Source organism: Ictalurus punctatus, chromosome 9 (assembly GCF_001660625.3).
Source record: "Ictalurus punctatus breed USDA103 chromosome 9, Coco_2.0, whole genome shotgun sequence".
NCBI classification, from domain to species: Eukaryota; Metazoa; Chordata; class Actinopteri; order Siluriformes; family Ictaluridae; genus Ictalurus; species Ictalurus punctatus.
The window spans coordinates 21,309,761-21,328,590 of NC_030424.2; the positions used below are offsets into that span (position 1 = coordinate 21,309,761).

Genomic DNA, 18,830 nt, shown 5'->3' on the forward strand with positions numbered 1-18,830 from the left:
CCTACTGTTCTGAAGCACCATTAACATTCCAGTATTGCAGAAGTCCGTTTCAGCTGGTTCAGAAGTGCTTTTGACCAAACATAAGCCAGGCTTTATAGCAGCAATCAGATACTGTTGTTTTTCTTTTATGAATAATGAAATCTATAAATTTTGCAAAGCATTTAGCACCATTTCTTTTTTGCATTTCCTCTCATCAGTGTTGTGTTCATGAATTAAAAAATATACCTGTAAAAGACATGATTATACATGATAGTAACTGAATTTGTCCCTTTTTAGAGTGTGGAACCTCGGATTAATGATTATATGCCAGACATCGCTCTCGGAGTGTCCAACATAACTTTGTCAGAACACAGCAAAGCTCAGGACACCACTCTTCATTCTCTTCCCAACATGGTCTCTGCTGTTCCCCACTACCCACCTGGACCGTGCCCCAGTGGACGATATTCTCTCACTCAACTGTCCCACAAGAGACATATCCCCAAACAAAAAGCAGAGCCTCCATCTGAATATCCAGACCTTTATGACTTGCCCAAGCAAGACACTCTTGTATCTAGCCTTCCTCCTCAGGCCACCTACATGGCTCCAGACTTGTATGGACAGCGCAGAGGGCCATGCAATAACATAACCCTCTCATGTCTCCCTGACACTTTGTCAGTTCACATCCAGGCAAAGCTAGGACAGCCATCTGACTCCCTTCATTTGGATGTCTTGGGTCAAAGGTTGGATTTGGACCATACCTCCTCTGGAGTCTCCTCAGTTGGGGGAGCATTTGTGCCCAGTGGGCACTCAATAAATGACTCTGACCTGACATGTGGTCTTGGACCTTCAAAAGGAGGTGCGGGGTCCTATGAGGAGCACAGCTCAGTTTCAGATGGGACAGGGGACATAAGGGAGGCCTCTGGAGGAGCTGGACACCACAGGAATGGTAGTGAAGAAACAGGAATAGGCCTGGATCACAGGTCACCCAATAAGCCAGAATACCAGTATAAGAAATCTGCACTTTAATTCAGATAATGAAAAGACACTGACTTGGAAAAAGACTGTTAAAAACAAAAGTCTATTAAACAAGTGCTGAGTTTCAGTGTAATCTTGCAGGTAGCTACACCTCACTTCCATTACAGCTTGTTAGAAAGGACTATAACAACTTCCTTTCAGAAAGTTGTGAAATTTTTAGCAAGCAAATTAATGGATTTTCATAAGGGTTCGCATTTGTGTATGTAGTAATGCAGAGGGTTTTGTGTCTCTACTTTATTTTAATGGATTCGTCTGAGTTTGTGACTGATATTTTAACTGATGAAGGTAACATCAATAAAATATGCCTCCTATTAAAATTGGGAATCAAATCAGCTCCTAGATGAATGCTAAAAAAACACACAAAACACTGCCAGTCCTTAATTTGGACAAATTGTATGGAACAACAAATTGAATTACACAGTAACCAAGAAAAGTGTTCAACAAATCAAAACTAGTTTGTATATGAAATTAAGTGTTGCTGATTGAAGCATTGCACATTCTTGGCAATTTTTCAACTAACTACATGAGGGAGATTTCCAAATAAGCTGAGCACTTCTTGTAGGCTGATTCTCTTAAATGGAAACTTGTATGGGGAAACAACATGATTTTAATTAAAAACAACTTGTTTGTGGATAAAAAAGGATTGTATTTAAAATACAGTTTGATTTAGAAATACATTTATATTTGGGCATTAACTTAACTATATACATTTCTTTGAAACAAATATCAACCATAAGCCTTCATCAAAAGCTTTTTGAATGTATATTTTTCATTGTCTTAATCATTGTGTCCAAACTTTTGTATTTATTATATACCAGCAAAGAACTCATTTTCTTTTATGCCTCTAACGAGTATATTTAGAATAGATCAGTTGTGTGTGCTGTAGATAAGGACACATTTTTCTACTTTTTCTTATAGTAGGCTGGATAAATACAGATGGTTGACAAATTAAAAGTAACATGAATTGTGTTGGGCCCCACCACAAGCCACTAAAACAGCTTTAATGCACATTGGCATGGCTCCTACAAGTCTCTGGATCTGTACTGGAAGGATGAACAACTCTTTATTTTTCTGTAAAAGATACTCCCTCAATTGGTGTTTTGATGATGATGGTGGTCAAGAGTGCTTTATAGTGATTCCTCGCTCTAAGCGGGTGAATGGACCCAAATCATGTCAGCACAGCACAATACAATACCCCCACCTCTGCAAAATAGTTTGTCACCCATCTGCATGTACTCTACATGAAATTTTGTGGGTATGACTGGGGCACACTTTTAGACATATCCATTATTCATCTGCGAGCTGATTATTTAGAAAAAAAAAATTGGGGCCAGACCTTTTAATGAAAATTAGTGTACCATGAGAACTTGCATAAAATTTTGTAAAGGTACTAAGAAAATATCAAACATTTTGATTTTGATCAAACATTTCCATTATAAGCATGTCATGCCTCAAAATCCAAACCTTCATTTTGCCACAGGCTAAAAGTCTTTATGGATACTGGCAAGTGTTTTGTTAACCTTTTTTTTCTTTTTTTTTTAATCAATCATAATATCCTCAAAGAATCCCATAAAACGTCAAAACATCAGCCATTTTTCTTGTTAATATAAAGATACACATGTTCTAAAAACACTAAGTGACAGCACAATCATTGAGCAGGAGAACTGGATTTGAAATTCATAGCTCTGTTGGTTTTAACAGTATCCTACAACTTTATTGGTGTGCATATTTAAGAAATGTAGTGATTGTTTTTATACCATTTCACACCCTTCTTAAGTACATATTTAAATAAGATGCTTATAGTATCTACAATCAATCAAGACTGTTAAATATTTACATTAGCACCAGCCTTGAGAATGATTAATCCATGTACTGTAGAAAACATGAACATGCTCTGGTTCACCTCCTCCTCCTCCCATCCAGTGGCCTTAGCTGTGGATTTTGAGCTCAGAAATCAAGAAATTAGTGTAAGCCATTATGTATTTTCCATGGAATTAATCTGATGAGTTCTTTGGTCCAAGTTTTACTGAGCTCATGTTTAGTGAATAATGTACATTTGTAGAGACAAGTTTTTGAAGTGTGCATTACCCTAGATTTCCTTCACTCCATTTTGTAATTTTTACAGTGCCACCTTGTGGTACAGAAGCATGCCAGGAAATTTTGTAATAGTGCACATTTTTATTTATTTATTTTTGGCCTGGCAGTTACTGAAAGGTCTTCTCACAAATAAGCTTACATTTTCACATAAAATCTAAATAGAAAATGATTCACCAGTATAGCATTTAATATGTTCCTCATTAAACGTATTGATTACTGATGATACATGTATGCAATGTGGCAATAGAGGATTTTGTAGCTATATTTTCAATGCTTGATCCAAAGTGACACTCCATAATTCACATTTTGTATACAGCATTTTCTAGGATTTAGGAATTACCACAATCCTTATTTGGCTGCATAACTGTCAACAGGTTTTAAAGAGTAAACATGTGTGACTTGGATGCAGTGTGAAAAGTCAATATTTTGTGTACTGTGGAAAAAAAACTTTAACACAGTAAAACGCTGCTAATGTACTCTAAAGTTCTGTTTTGCTGCTCATCAGTGAACTTTAGTAGCAGAACAAGAGTTTGCATTTGTATCCATTTCACAATACACGTGCATTTGTTAGAGAAATGTTTTGTTCTTCAAATTGTCCTAATAATGAGATCAGAGGGCTTCTGGGTTCATTACTGCATCTATTTAACACCTGAGAGTGTGCCTTGCATGTGCAGAGGCCAAGTATTTTATTAAATTGGTGACTTTGGCCTATGCAAGCCTTCTTAGGAGCCTATTTATCCATCTGCCAGTTTCTAAATGGTCTGTACTGCCTCATGTACATCTTTTGAAAAATAATATTTTTAAACTCTTAGGTACCTTTAACTTTGATTTGTGTTGTGATTTGATACAATTGTTTCTTACGATTATGTTGATTGTACTTAAACTTTTAATATGATTGCATTTCTTGTAATGAATTTACCAGTTATATTTTTCTACTGTTACCTCAGAGAGGGTAAATAACAGTGACCAGCTTTGCAGCTAGAAAGCATCCTTAGAATAAACTTGCTTCAATAGTATTGTTGTATTTTCATTTTGTGTGTGTTAGTCACCGATTAATTCATCTGTAAGCTTTGACTACAATGATGACATGAAGCAACATGCATTTCTAAGCTGTATTTAATCATCCAGTTTGAGGAAAGCATCATAATTGACAGGTTCATTTAATGGAAACAATCTGAAATGTTCAAACATCCATAGCCTTTGGACCCCAGCCAACTCTCCAGGCCATCATAGCCAGTCCAAGCTTATTGCCCGCCTCGTATATGATGTCCACTCCACCCCTATGAGAGAGTGTGAGGTGTGCAATACACACTAGCAGCATAAAATTAACACTTGTCATTGGTTCTCCTTAGAGACCATAGTTTTGTTGTTTTTTTTGTTTGTTTGTTTTTTTTTGTTTTGTTTTTTTTTTTGGGGGGGGGGGGGGTCACATTTATTCCAAGTATGCTTAGAAACAAAAGGAACGCAAGGATGGCCATCCATACCAGCTCAGCTGCAGTAATACTGCCCAGCATTGGCCCGCCTCCTTTTCCTTGACTGAAGCTCCTCAAAAAACAAGCGGATAGCCTCAGGGGTCACGGCCTATAGCCACGAAGAAGATATATTTAATAATAAATTATTTTATAGGTTTTTTGCATTTGTGTTAATTTCAAATGTGTACTTAACAGTTAGAAGCCAAAAAGCCTATAACTGTCCTTACCTTTCCCTGGTCAGCAAACTGCTGAAGGAACTCACGTAGCTCTGCTTTCATATCATTGTACACTGAAGACACAAAAATAAATAAAAACCACCAGAATATTTCAACCAACAGGGCACCTTGGCTTACTATTAACCATTGTTCCAAATTCAATATAATCAATGTTCTTTTATTGAGTAGGAGAAAATCATCTTCCCCTAGACTTCCATGAAAAATAATTCAAAGTGCATGACCTTTCTTAAACTAAACATGAGCACAGTACTTATACATGTTATACCTTAATGTGTGATTATGTTACTGCTCAATTAAATGTGGGTGGTAATACATTTCTTCAGGTTATTGTTTTCCCTACAGAACTAAAACATGTGGAGCTGGTAAGAAAGCCAAAAATAATGTGCTGCCACGGTGACACTGTGCTGTCCGAACTTGCCAAAGGGATATCCTGCAAGTTTTCTTCAAGATCTAGAGAGATTATCTTTTGGCTAGTGATATTACAGAGACCAGCACACTACCCTTATGGGCGCTGGACATTTTGCCTGAGTTCTTCAGAACTGAGCAACCTTGACAACTGTTAGAGAAAAATACTTTAAGAGAAAATCACTGCTCATCATGCTGATGTAAAGTGACCTTGGGTTTGAGATAGGTGCTATATAAATTATTATTATTATTATTATTAATAATAATAATAATAATAATAATATTAATATTTTAAGACCACTATCCCATCCAAAAAAACAGATACTACCATTTGTTAAAATGTAAGATACTACAAAACTGCTTTTTGGGTGGCTGTCCCTCCTTTAATTCCAACCTGTCAAAACACAGTAAAGTTGAAGACCCAGGCTTGGCAAGAAATTTTAGTATTAAACGTCCAAAGGAATCCTCTGGCACCTTCACCACTAGGTCCCTGCCATTCCTCTCCACCAGTCCTCTGTTATCTCCAAAGTTCTGCTCTTTGTACAATTTAGCATCCATCTGTGCCAACAATATAATCCGGTTCAAATAAATATGGATTAACCTCATATAGTTAGCCAGACATCGTTGTTTACATGAAAATAGCTAACTCAAGGGCTAAAGCAACTCCCAGCAAAGTAATACCAATAAGTGGAAGATATTCAGCATTTACAAAAAGAATAAAATTTTCTGAACCAAGCTTGCTCTGCAAAAGTTCATGGAAGGTAATCAAATTTGTTAAATTTACTTAAAATCATTTTTAAACCATTTTAAATTAAAATGGAATAATATGAGATATAAACAGGAGTTGTTCTTTTAGAGCGGATACTTTTGTAAATTATTAAGTAGTTAGGTCAATGACTTCTTTTGAAAAGAGCTGTTTATGCTCTATTACTTACGGTAAATGATCTCCAGTTGCTGGACACGATCCAGGGAACTGAGGCAGGACATGAGCAGGTCTTCCTCCAGCAATGTCTCACCCTTATTCTCATATGCGAGCACGGTATCTGACTCATCCATCAGGAAATGAACACCAGCCTCCACATATGATCTCTAAAAAGGAAATTAGCAAACAAACAACAGATAGGACAAAAACTTGCTTTATCTTAAATTCAAGTACAAATTTCAATGTCTTAACATTTATTTTGGCATTTACAAATTATTTGCCAAATGAAAATAAGGAAGACTTCTTTTTCATTCAATAGGTTTTGGACAGTACATGTGAGATGTCAGGACGGAGAACGTGCAGGAATCAACAAGCCATGGGAGTGATTGGTTTTTACTCTCACGAGGGAGGTCAGATATGAAGATTGCAGGAGAAAGAATGGACAGGTTAAATAACATGATAGTGTACTGGACTTAGCATGGTTATAAATGGTTCTTCCTTCATTCAAGTCAGGGTCCTTCTGGTTTAAATTATTTGTTTATAACCAACTTTTCAGGAAATATCACAGGCAGGTACAAAACAAAAAAAACAAACAAAAAAAAAACCCTGCGGGACTGGTGTGGCATTTTAAAGAGACAATGCAAATAGGCACTTTTACTGAAATTACTTTTACTGACAGATTTTAAATAACATACCTTGCAGTTTGTGCAAGTGCAAAGCTTGGACCGCCAGTCGTATGGCCAGAACACTGCCCCCACCCTTGGCCTCACCAAGCCTTTGGCCTTTAAATCCTTCAGTATGCATGATGCAGTTTCAGACTGGCACATAGCAGGACACCTCTCCATCTCCTCATGCTTCCTCTTGTGGTTTACAGCCATAATTCCATTACTAGTGAGCTGTTAAAGTGAATGAAATGCACTATTTAATTTAATGATGTATAAACTAAGTACAAATGAAAAGGTCCTTGTAAGCCTTGTCCTGTAATGTGTGAATTAGAACCAAATTCAGTTTGAACATTTTGCACCCTCTGCTGGTGGAATATGAAAAATGAAAAAGGTTTGTTAAATGGCGGAACATCTACACAATAACAGTGACCAGTGGCAGACTTCACTGTCTTTCATATTGGTCTGTTTCTCACCTTTGCTTCCTTTTGACAGTCTTTACTTGTGGAGGGCTCATCATGGCCATTACTGCATGAAGGCAACACTGCATCCTTCTCTTCTTTTTTATTTCCTGCCACGGGGTCATCCTCATCCTCGTTATTGAGACTCACTTTGGTTACTGGGGGAACTATAAAAAATAAATAAATAAATAAATAAATAAATAAATAAAAATAACAACAATAATAATAATAATAATAAATAAATAAATACACATTATATCACCATGCTTTAAAGAACTGCTGTGAAATGTTGTAAAGAAATAACCTGAATGGAAAAAGGGTGTGAGTATATGTAACCTACCTGCAAAGTAGGCACTATAGGTCCAAAGGAAGGGAGCTCTGTTCATACAACTCTCACACACCATCTCCAGTAACTCCTCAGAGTCCACAACTGCACAACCTAGATGCTATAAGAAGAGAGACAGGAAAATGAGATACTTTTAGAGATAACTTGTGCTGCATCTAGGACTTTCATACAATAAGGAGAAAACATACTCAGTGTATAGCAGCTTACCTTTGAGTGGTACCAGTCTTCACAGAGAATACACTGAATCATTGCTTCACCAACCTTCCACCACAATGAGAAATAAGGCAACAAAATTAAAATAATTTTACTCTAAAATTGGCTACAAGCACACTAATATTTCAGAAAGCAAAGTATGAGTGGAATATTAGCACTACCACTTCAATTATATTATAATATAATTACCACTTATATTAGCACACAAACGGTCAACCATTTGCTGGAACTGTTGGTTATCAGCAAAAATCTACACCAATAGTTTTTCCCAGTTGTGTCCTCTAGAGGCAAAAATGAAAACTATTGCTGACAATTTTTGTTGTGTTATTTGAAGTGTTATTCGATTCATTTTGGATGTCTCCATTTTTGTTATCTGGAGTGTTACTTTTTGGTTTAGTTTGGATGCATCTTTTATTTATTTTAATGTTTACTAATAGTTTTGTTTTTTTCCATTTTAAAACATACAGTACATTATCATACGGTCAGTACTGTTTATTTTTGTAATATAGATCAGCAATATTTTTACTTTGAGTGTTATGGTTTCATTCAGTATCAGTTTTAAAAACTATCAGTTGATTAATCAGTCATCAGCAGGTACTGCCCAACTTGGTTATCTGTATCGGTAAAAATTTACTCAATTGGCCGGACTCTACTACATACCTTATCATCCTCATCAGGGTATGGTCTGTCACAGGAGCAGTAACGGCCAAAGAAATTGTGATTATAAATGTTCTTGTTGTTCTTTCCCTCTTTGTCCTGTGAACAATCAATACATGGGCAAAACAAATGAGATGAACATTGGACTCAAGCATTATACACATATTCTAGTAATATTCAGAGCAAGAGTTTGAAGTGGTGCAAGTATAACTCATCCAGCATACACTTACAGGGATCAGTTTGCATTTAAACGAGCCGAACTTGCTATTCCCACAATCACAGCGAAAGTTCCTGTGAAAAGAAAAAAAAAATTATATAGGAGTCATGGTGTGGTGTACTAAATTAGCAAATGTTAAAAATAAACTGCAGTTTGCACCCACACAAGAAGTCATTTCAAAGCATTATAAAGAGAGGTGTACCTTTTCGTGTACAGTTCATAGATGTGGTGATCATCGTGGCAGGTGTTAGCACAGGCCAGGCAGACTCCAGCCGGCTCCATGCCCTCACCTCTGCAAGTGCTGCAAGCAAACACAGCCTGTCTTTTCACATATCCCTGCAACATACAGCCAAAATCAAACTTACAGTTAGTACCACTTCATTCCAAACAGCCGTCTACTCCCTGCATTAGTGCACTGCATATGGTGGAATGTAATGGTCTCTGTACCCTATATACTGCACCATACTATGTTCTATAAGGAGGGGGTTGGGATTCAGACACATATTGACAGACTCTCAGTGAATCAATAAGCAGAACGGATTATGCAGTACTCTTAACACACACAAAAAAGGAGCCAAATTCGAGACTTATAATAACTAAGATCATTCTTAAGATGTTCTCACCCGAGAATATGAACACTTATCCGGATCACTGCCAGCCAAAACGGCGAGAGCTTCACACAGCTCCTCATCCTCCAGCTCATCCATGGACACAGTATCCTCCTGTACCTTATTTACATCCATTCCTTACGATACACACAAAACCTTAACCGATCCGTTCTCGTGCACACACACAAAAAGATACTGTTATAACACCAACAGACACAGGACAAGACGCAGTATGACAACAGCAACAGCAGAAACATGCAGCACATTACTTCCGCTTTGAAGCCGGGGACAAATTTGGCGCGAAATAATGTTGCCTTCACATGCTCCTCAGTTGTTCCTTATTATTCAGTAATTACGTATGCCTTCAAAATAACTGCACGTTAGGTAGCCTGATTTTTTTTTTTATGTTCCCCACACTTAACGCCATTGTAAACATGTGCATATATACATACACACACACACACACACACACACAATGCAACAGACTAGCAAATGTAAACCAATGACGACTAATTTGTATTAAAACCGAGACAAAACTAATTTAATAATAATAATAATAATAATAATAATAATAATAATAATAATAATAATTACCCACCGTCGACCAATGAAGATTAAAAGACTGAACAAGTAGCAAATTTGCGTCTCGAAATTGCTATACTGTATTTACGGAGACATGCACTTTTCAGTTTGAAACTCGTATTTTCAAAAAATTTCGGGTGCATGTGAAGGCAGCGTGAATGACAACAATCTGTTTTGTTTTCATCTGAGCAGTTTGCCCCTAGCAGTTTATATAACGGTCATTGACTGTCAATTTTCTCTTATTTAACAATAAATAAGATTTAATAAAAATAAATAAATAACTTTTTAAACAAAATCCCTTATTTGTGTCCGCACTGCACGGTGTGTGTGGCTGTGTAGTGAGGAGCAGCAGGGGACTGAATGAGAGACAGAGCTCAGATTCAATAAAGAATCATTGTGTCGCCAAGACAACATCGAGAAGCTTCTCCTGCGCCTCTGACATGGAATAAACCAGAAATTGTATGTAGTATACAGCCACACGTCCGCTTTATAATTTCCCACACAGCTAAATAGTACTATTAGAAGTGTAGTTTATAGGCTTTTATTTCATTCATCGGTATTTAATCTAGTGACGTATTAAATCACTACATTTTAATCATGAGCATAGTAAATACATCTGTTGTAGTGCATGCACTTGCTGTTTTAATGCTGTTACCTATTTGACTTAATATAAACCTCTCAACACCAAATGAAAATCAATCCACGGCAGAAGCTAAAAATCAATCACTATATTATATTTTTTAAATAGTATATATATATATATATATATATATATATATATATATATATATATAGAGAGAGAGAGAGAGAGAGAGAGAGAGAGAGAGAGAGAGAGAGAGACAGACGGACGGACGGACGGACGGCCAGGCAGGCATGCATGCATGCATGCATGCGCACGCACGCGCATGCGCACAGGGCTGACTTGTGTTGCTGGGAGTAACGGGACGCCCGAGGTTCAGCTAAATAGGCTTTAGCTAACTCAGCTAAGCTACGCTAAGAGCCAGCGATTTGTATGATAAATGGAAGTAACTGTATCTATGGATCCTCTTTTTCTTGCATGGAGCAATTTTAGGAGACGGAAGTTCCAGAAATGCTCGGATCTTTGCACAAAGGTGTTGGAGGACAATCCGTACGACCAGGTGAGTCTGTTTATTTGACTCTGATATGGCTGGCAGGGCTGCTAATGCTAGCTAGCTCAACTAGAATTAATCCTCTTATACTGGACTGCAGTTCAAATACCAATAAAACGCAGGGAGCTTAAAAACAATAGTGTTCGTGGGTTCTAGTTGTTACTCGTGTCCCTTTTCTGTCCCAGCAACTAATTTCGCTTGTTAGATAGATAACCACGTTAGTATTCCACGGTTTGTTTGACATTCTCCAGTGTGAGAGTGTGGAAACCGCTTTGTTGACAAATCCAGCTCTGTCTGACCAGCCAGCATCTAACAAAACACAGGCCGAGGTGGTCAGGCTGGTAGACCATGGACCACTACGTTGATAAATAAATGTTTGGTATTTTCTAATTGTGTTTACTCTTGTGTTAATTTCTTTAAAAACGTGCCTACAATGTAGCAAACCTTTCATTTCTCCCAGCATTTATCAGCTTGACCAGTTTGGCCAATGTTTCTGCAGCTGGTAGGTCAGACTGAAGTGGAGTTTTTTATCATAGCATGTATGCAGGGAAATATTTCCCCTGTTAATTTGTTGTTTTTGTTTGTTTGTTTGTTTGTTTTTTTTGGGGGGGGGGGGCTTTCCAAGCGTTATAGGGTAACTTAAATAATCTAACTTAAATATTTGATTTTTCACTCCTCTCCACCTCACCTTTTTCGCCAAGGAACCTCATACATCACTCCATATTTCTGAGGTAAAAGCACATTTCTGTTTAAGCCCTGGTCCCTGATGTCCAATGTCAATGAGGTGTAGTAGAAGCAGGATCCTAGCTAGAACCCTAATCACACCCTCTTCACCCTTCACTTTACTTGAACTTCAGTGTTACTAAATTTATATATGCTTTAACATGATACTCTACCCAACACTTCTTTATTCATAGGTTGAATCTCTGTCAGTCTTAAATTAATAAAATTAGCACAGTTCTGTGATTTTTCTGCTTTGACACGTCTGCTAAGTTTTTCATTACTTGTTGAGTCAAATTTAAGTGTGTTCAAGCAGGGAAATTGCAAACATGTGCAGGAATTCAGTGCATCCTTCCCTCCAATTTCACTGGGACATACAGGCTTCATGCAGTACCAGTGTACAGCACCTTTTCAGTCTCCCAACTGTAGGCTTTCATGGAGGAACTTGTACAAAAGAAAAGGAACCATTTTGTTCAAAGACACTTTGCTTTAGTTTGTTAAAATAGTTCTTCTGGTTCCCTGAAGGCAGCTTGGAGCCTGAAGACAAGGGCTCTGACTGAGATGGTGTACATTGATGAAGTGGAAGTTGACCAGGAGGGCATTGCAGAAATAATGTTGGACGAAAGTGCCATTGCACAAGTGGCACGTGAGTACTTGCGTAAAAAGCTGCCATCTTTTCTATTTATAAATGACATCAACTCCACCATGCCTACTTTTTTAGGCTGCTCCATGATAGAACTAATCAAACTACTTTTTATAGTGTTTTATATTGCAGGACTTTTTTTTTTTTGCAGGACCTGGAACATCGCTGAGGCTCCCTGGAACAAGTCATGGTGGAGGACCTACTCCAGCTATCAGGTTCATAAATACTGATGTATTAATTTGAAATGAATTTTATTTGTAGGTTGTGAGCATACCTAACCAAACATTCATTATGTAAAGTTATGTATAAAGTTGTAATGTAATGAATGAATGAAGGTCTAACACAGGGGCTCACAAACTTCTTGCAGCCAGGGACCCCATTAAATAAAAAAATAAAATAAAATAATTCAGAGACCCCCTCAGTTATTGGGGTTTATATTAAACGTATTCAACCAGTCAAACAAGCTAAAAACTATAAGAAGTCAATAAACATGATTTTGATAATATTGCGTTGTGAGTTCCACCATTGTAAAATGGTAATAATAATATAATAAATAGATAAATTGTGGTACTCATCTCTTTGAGCTCAAATCAGGCTCACTGGAAATAATACACCTAACTGCATTTTTAATGTGACCTGTCTCTGATATTGTTTCAGACCAGTGACCCAGTCAGGACGTCCCATTACAGGATTTGTAAGACCCAGCACTCAGTCTGGTCGACCAGGGACAATGGAACAAGCCATCAGAACACCTCGAACTGCAAACACTGCCCGTCCGGTCACCAGTGCTTCTGGGAGATTTGTCCGATTGGGCACGGTGGGCTGTTACACAGTGTAATGTTTTAAAAAAAATAAAATGTAAAAAAGTTTAGATATTCTGATGTTCACATTTGTATTCTGTTTTAAGAATGGCCTTTACACCTCATAACAGTAATTCTATGTGTACGTTGTTTCAAAGATTTAACCGGCTGTTTTATGAATCTTCCAGGCTTCTATGTTAACACATCCGGATGGACCATTTATAAACTTGTCCCGGTTAAATTTGCCAAAGTATGCACAGAAACCAAATTTATCCAAGGTATTCCAACTGCAAATCACAAGTCTTCAATGGATTTGGTAATTTCTTAACTCCAGTTTCAAATGTCTGTTGTGATTACAAATATCTTTCTCGGTCTTACTCTTATGCCAGAGCTTATTTGAATACATCTTTCACCATGAGAACGATGTCAAAAATGTAAGTAAAAGCTAAAACAAGCCATAAGTGGTATACTGTATTTGTTTGTAGTCCATGTGTTAACAGTTCCCATTGTGGAACATTTCAGGCTTTGGACCTAGCTGCACTCGCTACCGAGCACGCACAGTTCAAAGACTGGTGGTGGAAAGTCCAACTTGGGAAATGTTATTACAGGTGACAAAACACTATTTTAAAAACTTTATTTTAATTTGTAACGTGTCCCATTAACTACATTGAGAAGATTAGATTTGTTCTGATATTGCATGCACTGACTGTAATGATTGACTGGTTGGATGATTGGTGTTTGTATTTGTAGGCTTGGTTTGTATCGTGAAGCTGAGAAACAATTCAGATCAGCCCTCAATCATCAAGAGTTTGTAGATACTTACCTCTACCTTGGGAAGGTACAAAGTTAATTCTGTTTAACTCATTTATACTGTGCAAACAAAATATGGAAACCAATGCTTTTCCTTTCTCTTTTCTTTGTGCACAGGTATATCAGCGATTGGATCAACCCATAACTGCCCTGAACCTCTTTAAACAAGGCCTGGACCATTTCCCAGGAGAAGTGACTTTGCTGACTGGGATTGCTCGCATTCATGAGGCATGTGTAATTATCAGAATCTGATGGATAAATATGCAGATGTCATTTTGAGCTACAGATTTATGTACAGTTGTACTGTAATGAAATTTCATCTTCCCGAGGGTAGTAATTGAAAACTTTGGGCACTTTAGGAGATGAACAACGTCACTTCAGCTACAGAGTATTATAAAGATGTCTTAAAGCAGGACAACACACATGTGGAGGCCATTGCCTGCATAGGAAGCAACCATTTCTATACAGACCAGCCAGAGATCGCCTTGCGTTTCTACAGGTTATCTTCCTGATGCAGAAGGAAAAGCGTTCTTGTATATAGGAGTTTATATAAATATGTAATGTTACTGTATCTGCTTCACTTCCTTTTCTTTCTCTTTTTTTGTCTCAGACGGTTGCTACAGATGGGTGTGTATAACTGCCAACTTTACAATAATCTGGGCCTGTGCTGTTTTTATGCTCAGCAGTATGACATGACTCTGTCCTCATTTGAGAGAGCATTAGCCCTGGTTTCCAGTGATGAGGAACACGCTGACATCTGGTATAATATTGGACATGTTGCAGTGGTGCGTCCGACTCCAACCTAGCCACACTAAGGAAAAAACTCAAGCTTATATGAAGTTACTGGTTAAGCTTATGGAAAACTGATAAATCTTGAAGCCAGTTCTCTTTTCTGTTGTATCTCTTTCACTCAGGGTATTGGTGACTTGACTTTAGCTTATCAGTGCTTTAAACTAACTTTGGCATTTAACAATGATCATGCTGAGGCTTACAACAACTTAGCAGTGCTGGAGCTACGCAAAGGACGCATTGAGCAGGTAAGGCTAATGCTATCACACTAATACAGCACTATCAACCCCATAATTCTATTTAAATAACCAACTGCAACTGATGGCTATATAAAAACACCAAATGGTATACCAGTGAACATAAAACTAGAAAATAGTGGAGCTTTAAAAAAAAAAAAAATTTTATGTTACGCTGATTACAATTTATTTCATTTTTGCTTATTTTTTCTTTTTTTGTGGAAAAAAAACTGAATATGTCTGCATTCTGTTAACCATTATGTCTATTGGCACACACTGTATGAATTGTCATTTAGTTGTTCATGTGGGTGCATAGTTTAATTATCGGAACTGGTTAGCAGCATGATCGATGTGGGTTCTGTCTCTGAGTTCAATGGGAAATGGACTTGCTACGCAGCCTGCACTGTTCTCAGGTCCTTCCTCAGTAGACACTATTATAACCACTTTACAAGAGAATGTGTATGTGGAACAGAGAATATTAAAGCTTTTTTTTATAATGAGGTTATAAGGCTTTCACTTTGGAACAACTTTGGTTTAGGTGCCTTGCTCAAGGGTACAATAAATCTTCATTTATTCAACTTCCAGTTCACATATGAGAGCTGAGGGAGCATAAATTTGGTTTAAGCATGTTATTTGGTTTAAATGACAGCGATGTTGCTTTTTGTTACAGGCAAAAGCCCTTTTGCAAACAGCTGCTTCTCTCGCGCCCCACATGTATGAACCACATTTCAACTTCTCTGTACTGTCAGATAAGGTAAACACTATACAACTTTTATTCTTCTTGCAGGTATTTTCACATGACAGCTGATTTTGGACACCTCTCTATGTTGCAGCATTCAGCATTTCATGTTACTACACTAACACAAAGAAATTTAAAGATACACTCACTGACCAGTTTATTAGGAACACTTGAATACCTGCTCATTCATAAAATTATCTAATCAGCCAATCATGTGGCAGCACTACAATGCATAAAATCATGCATATAGGTCAATGCATCAGTTAATGTTCACATCAAACATCAGAATGGGGAAAAGTGTGATATCAATGACTTTGATAGGCTGGTTTGAGTATTACTGATCTCCTGGGATTTTCACAGTTCTGCAGGCAGAAAGGCCTTATTGATTGCAACTGGTTCAAGTCTACAGTAACTCAAATAATCACTTTACATCTGTGGTGAGCAGAAAAGCATCTCAGAATGGTCAAAATGTTGAAACTTTAGGCAGATGGCTACAGATATAGACAGCTTTTGGTCCCATTCCTGTAATCGAAAAACAGGAAACAGTTGTGTGTGAAAATCTCAAGAGATCAGTTCCTGAAATATTCAAACCAGCCCATCTAGCACCAATAACCATGTCATTGTATAAGTCACTGAGATCAAATATTTTTTACCATGTTTGATATGAACATTAACTGAAGCTTTTGACCTGTATCTGATGAATTTATGCTTTCACTCATCTATATATATACAGTGCCATTTTGTGAAGCTCAACAACGTTTTGATGCACATCACAGCTATATTCCTTGGTCTTACCCATTGTGATGAATGACTAAGGGAATTTTGCCTATGTATTAACTCATATTTATACCCCTGTGAAACAGGAAGTCATGGTTGAATGATTTCCTCCTAGTCACCCAGGTGTACAAAAAATGTTTAAAATATCAATGGGAATATACACCAAATATATTTTTCTCGTATGGATTCATAGGGGTGCCAATAATTGTTGTACACCTATTTTTAACGAAGATTTTTTTTTGGATAAACCTGTGTTGTGTTTGCAATTGTTTGATATCCATGAGAGCAGAGTATTTTTGTGAATTCTATTGAACAAAAGATCAAAAGGTTAAACAATAATGACAGTTTTTCCCAGCCTTCTTTGCTCATATATATCACACATCACCGATCAGCCATAACATTAAAACCACCTACCTAATATTGGGTAAGTGACCCATCGATGCATAGATTCTACAAGAGCTCTGAAGGTGTGCAGTGGTATTTGGCACCAAAGACGTTAACAGCGAATCTTTTAAGTCCTGTAAGCTGTGAGTTGGGGCCTCTATGGATTGGACTTGTTTCTCCAGAACGTCCCACAGATGCTCGATTTTATTGAGACCTATGGGATTTGAAGGTTAACAACTTGAAATCTTTGTCATGTTCCTCAACCATTCCTGAACAATTTTTGCAGTGTGGCAGGGTGCATAATCCTGCTGAAAGTGGTCACTGCCATTTGGGAATACCGTTACCATGAAGGGGTATATTTGGTCTGCAACAATATTTAGCTATGTAGGACCCAAGATTTCCCAGCAGAACATTGCCCAGAGCATCACACTTACTCCGCCACCTTGACTTCTTCCCATACTGCATCCTGGTGCCATCTCTTCCTCAGGTAAGCAACGCACATGCACATGTTGTCCACATATAAAAGAAAACCTGATTCATCAGACCAGACCACCTTCTTCCATTGCTCCATGGTCCAGTTCTGATGCTCATGTGTCCATTGAAGGCTCTTTCGGTGGTGGACAGGGGTCAGCATGGGCGCTCTGACCTGTCTGCAGCTACACAGCCCTGCACGCAGCAATTTGTAATATACTGTGTGTTCTGACACCTTTCTATCATAGCCAGCATTAACTTTTTTAGCAATTTGCGCTACAGTAGCTCATCTGTGGTATTGGACCAGACTGGCTAGCCTTCACACCCCACGGACATCAGTTAGCCCTGGGCGCCCATGACCCAGTTGTCCTTCCTTGGACCACTTTTGGAAGGTACTAACCACTGCATACTTAGAACATCGCACAAGACTTACTGTTTTTTTTTAGATGTTCTGACCCAGTTGTCTAGCCATCACAATTTGGCCCATATCAAAGTCAATCAGATCCTTACGGTTGCCCATTTTTCATGCTTCCAACGCAGCAACTTCAAGAACTGACTGTTCACTTGCTGCCTAATATATCCCACCCCTTATCAGGTGCCATTGTAACTGTATAATGAATTTTATTCACTTCACCTGTCAGTGGTTTTAATATTATGGCTGATCAGTGTTTATTAATTGGAAAATTTCAATTCATACTTTTTTCTATGTGTATCTGTGTTTTGTTTGAAAGGTGGGTGACCTTCAGAGTAGTTACATGGCTGCCCAGAAGTCAGAGGATGCTTTTCCAGAGCACGTGGATACTCAGCAGATCCTAAAGACCCTCAGACAGCACTTTGCTGTGCTTTGAATGTTTCATTGCAGTATTTTCACATTATGTGAAACAGCACAGCAGAGCAGGTTATAAAACGTCAAAAACGTCTACAGAGATTAAAATGTCTAGCTACTTTTCATGTTTTTCTAGACAGAACAAAGATGTAATTTATTTCAGGAACTATTTTAATACGTCACAGTGTATAAATGCAGTTTTTAACTTATAGCATATCTATAATAACTGGTAGAAAAAGTGGATGCGGTTTTGTTTTGAAAATATTATGTGAAATGTAAACTTGTCTATGTCTTTAGCATTAAAAATGCAGAGTTTAAGTAAAATAGGGTTATTTTACTAATTTCAGTGTCAAGTTTTTGAACATAAAAAATGAGCAATGGTTCTGTTTTAGTCTATTATTATTATTATTATTATTATTATTATTATTATTATTATTATTATTAATTTGAAAAACTTCACATTTCTATGCACATGGTCTATGAACAATTCTGCTGGGGTTTCCTCCACATTCCTACTGCAGATCCTAGATGATTACCACTGTGAACAGGGAAATGAACAAATGGCAGCATGACTTGGAAGTGTGCATCACAGATTTTTTTAAATAAGAACATC

The 18,830-nt window shown here is 37.5% G+C and overlaps 3 protein-coding genes across 9 annotated transcripts in view; 2 read left to right on the forward strand and 1 right to left on the reverse strand.

Moving 5' to 3' along the window:
* Positions 1 to 4,127, forward strand: part of LOC108269951 (BTB/POZ domain-containing protein 7) — a 40,228-nt gene extending 36,101 nt beyond the window's left edge. For all 4 annotated transcript variants that reach the window (XM_017476133.3, XM_017476134.3, XM_047157782.2 and 1 more), the window contains exon 11: positions 277 to 4,127. In XM_017476133.3, the coding sequence (XP_017331622.1) occupies positions 277 to 1,005 (729 nt within the window). In that variant the 3' untranslated portion in view covers positions 1,006 to 4,127. The remainder of the gene's footprint in view (positions 1 to 276) is intronic.
* An 82-nt stretch (positions 4,128 to 4,209) lies between these two features.
* LOC108269954 (putative E3 ubiquitin-protein ligase UBR7) lies at positions 4,210 to 10,107 on the reverse strand. 2 transcript variants are annotated; one of them, XM_053682926.1, is made up of 12 exons: positions 9,326 to 10,107; positions 8,905 to 9,038; positions 8,716 to 8,776; positions 8,489 to 8,584; positions 7,823 to 7,876; positions 7,610 to 7,715; positions 7,285 to 7,436; positions 6,842 to 7,042; positions 6,160 to 6,313; positions 4,811 to 4,872; positions 4,596 to 4,692; positions 4,210 to 4,391 (listed from the first exon to the last, which is right to left on the reverse strand). In XM_053682926.1, exons 1-11 carry the CDS (start codon positions 9,443 to 9,445, stop codon positions 4,600 to 4,602), a joined length of 1,233 nt encoding a protein of 410 aa, XP_053538901.1. In that variant the 5' UTR covers positions 9,446 to 10,107; the 3' UTR covers positions 4,210 to 4,391; positions 4,596 to 4,599. The 2 variants fall into 2 exon arrangements, with proteins under 2 accessions (XP_053538901.1, XP_017331628.1); XM_017476139.3 differs by lacking the exon at positions 4,210 to 4,391 and having other exon boundaries at positions 4,529 to 4,692.
* Positions 10,108 to 10,219: 112 nt separating this feature from the next.
* On the forward strand, positions 10,220 to 18,554 carry ttc8 (tetratricopeptide repeat domain 8). Of its 3 annotated transcripts, none has more exons than XM_017476137.3 (15): positions 10,220 to 10,351; positions 10,956 to 11,031; positions 12,272 to 12,388; positions 12,537 to 12,600; positions 13,043 to 13,202; positions 13,374 to 13,463; positions 13,575 to 13,619; positions 13,708 to 13,793; positions 13,936 to 14,023; positions 14,113 to 14,223; positions 14,355 to 14,494; positions 14,606 to 14,780; positions 14,910 to 15,032; positions 15,691 to 15,774; positions 18,123 to 18,554. In XM_017476137.3, the coding sequence occupies exons 2-15, from the start codon at positions 10,983 to 10,985 to the stop codon at positions 18,237 to 18,239; spliced, it is 1,449 nt and encodes a 482-aa protein (XP_017331626.1). In that variant the 5' UTR covers positions 10,220 to 10,351; positions 10,956 to 10,982; the 3' UTR covers positions 18,240 to 18,554. The 3 variants fall into 3 exon arrangements, with proteins under 3 accessions (XP_017331626.1, XP_017331627.1, XP_017331624.1); XM_017476138.3 differs by having other exon boundaries at positions 10,227 to 10,351; positions 10,965 to 11,031; XM_017476135.3 differs by lacking the exon at positions 10,220 to 10,351 and having other exon boundaries at positions 10,787 to 11,031; positions 12,268 to 12,388.
* The last annotated feature ends 276 nt before the right edge of the window (positions 18,555 to 18,830 follow it).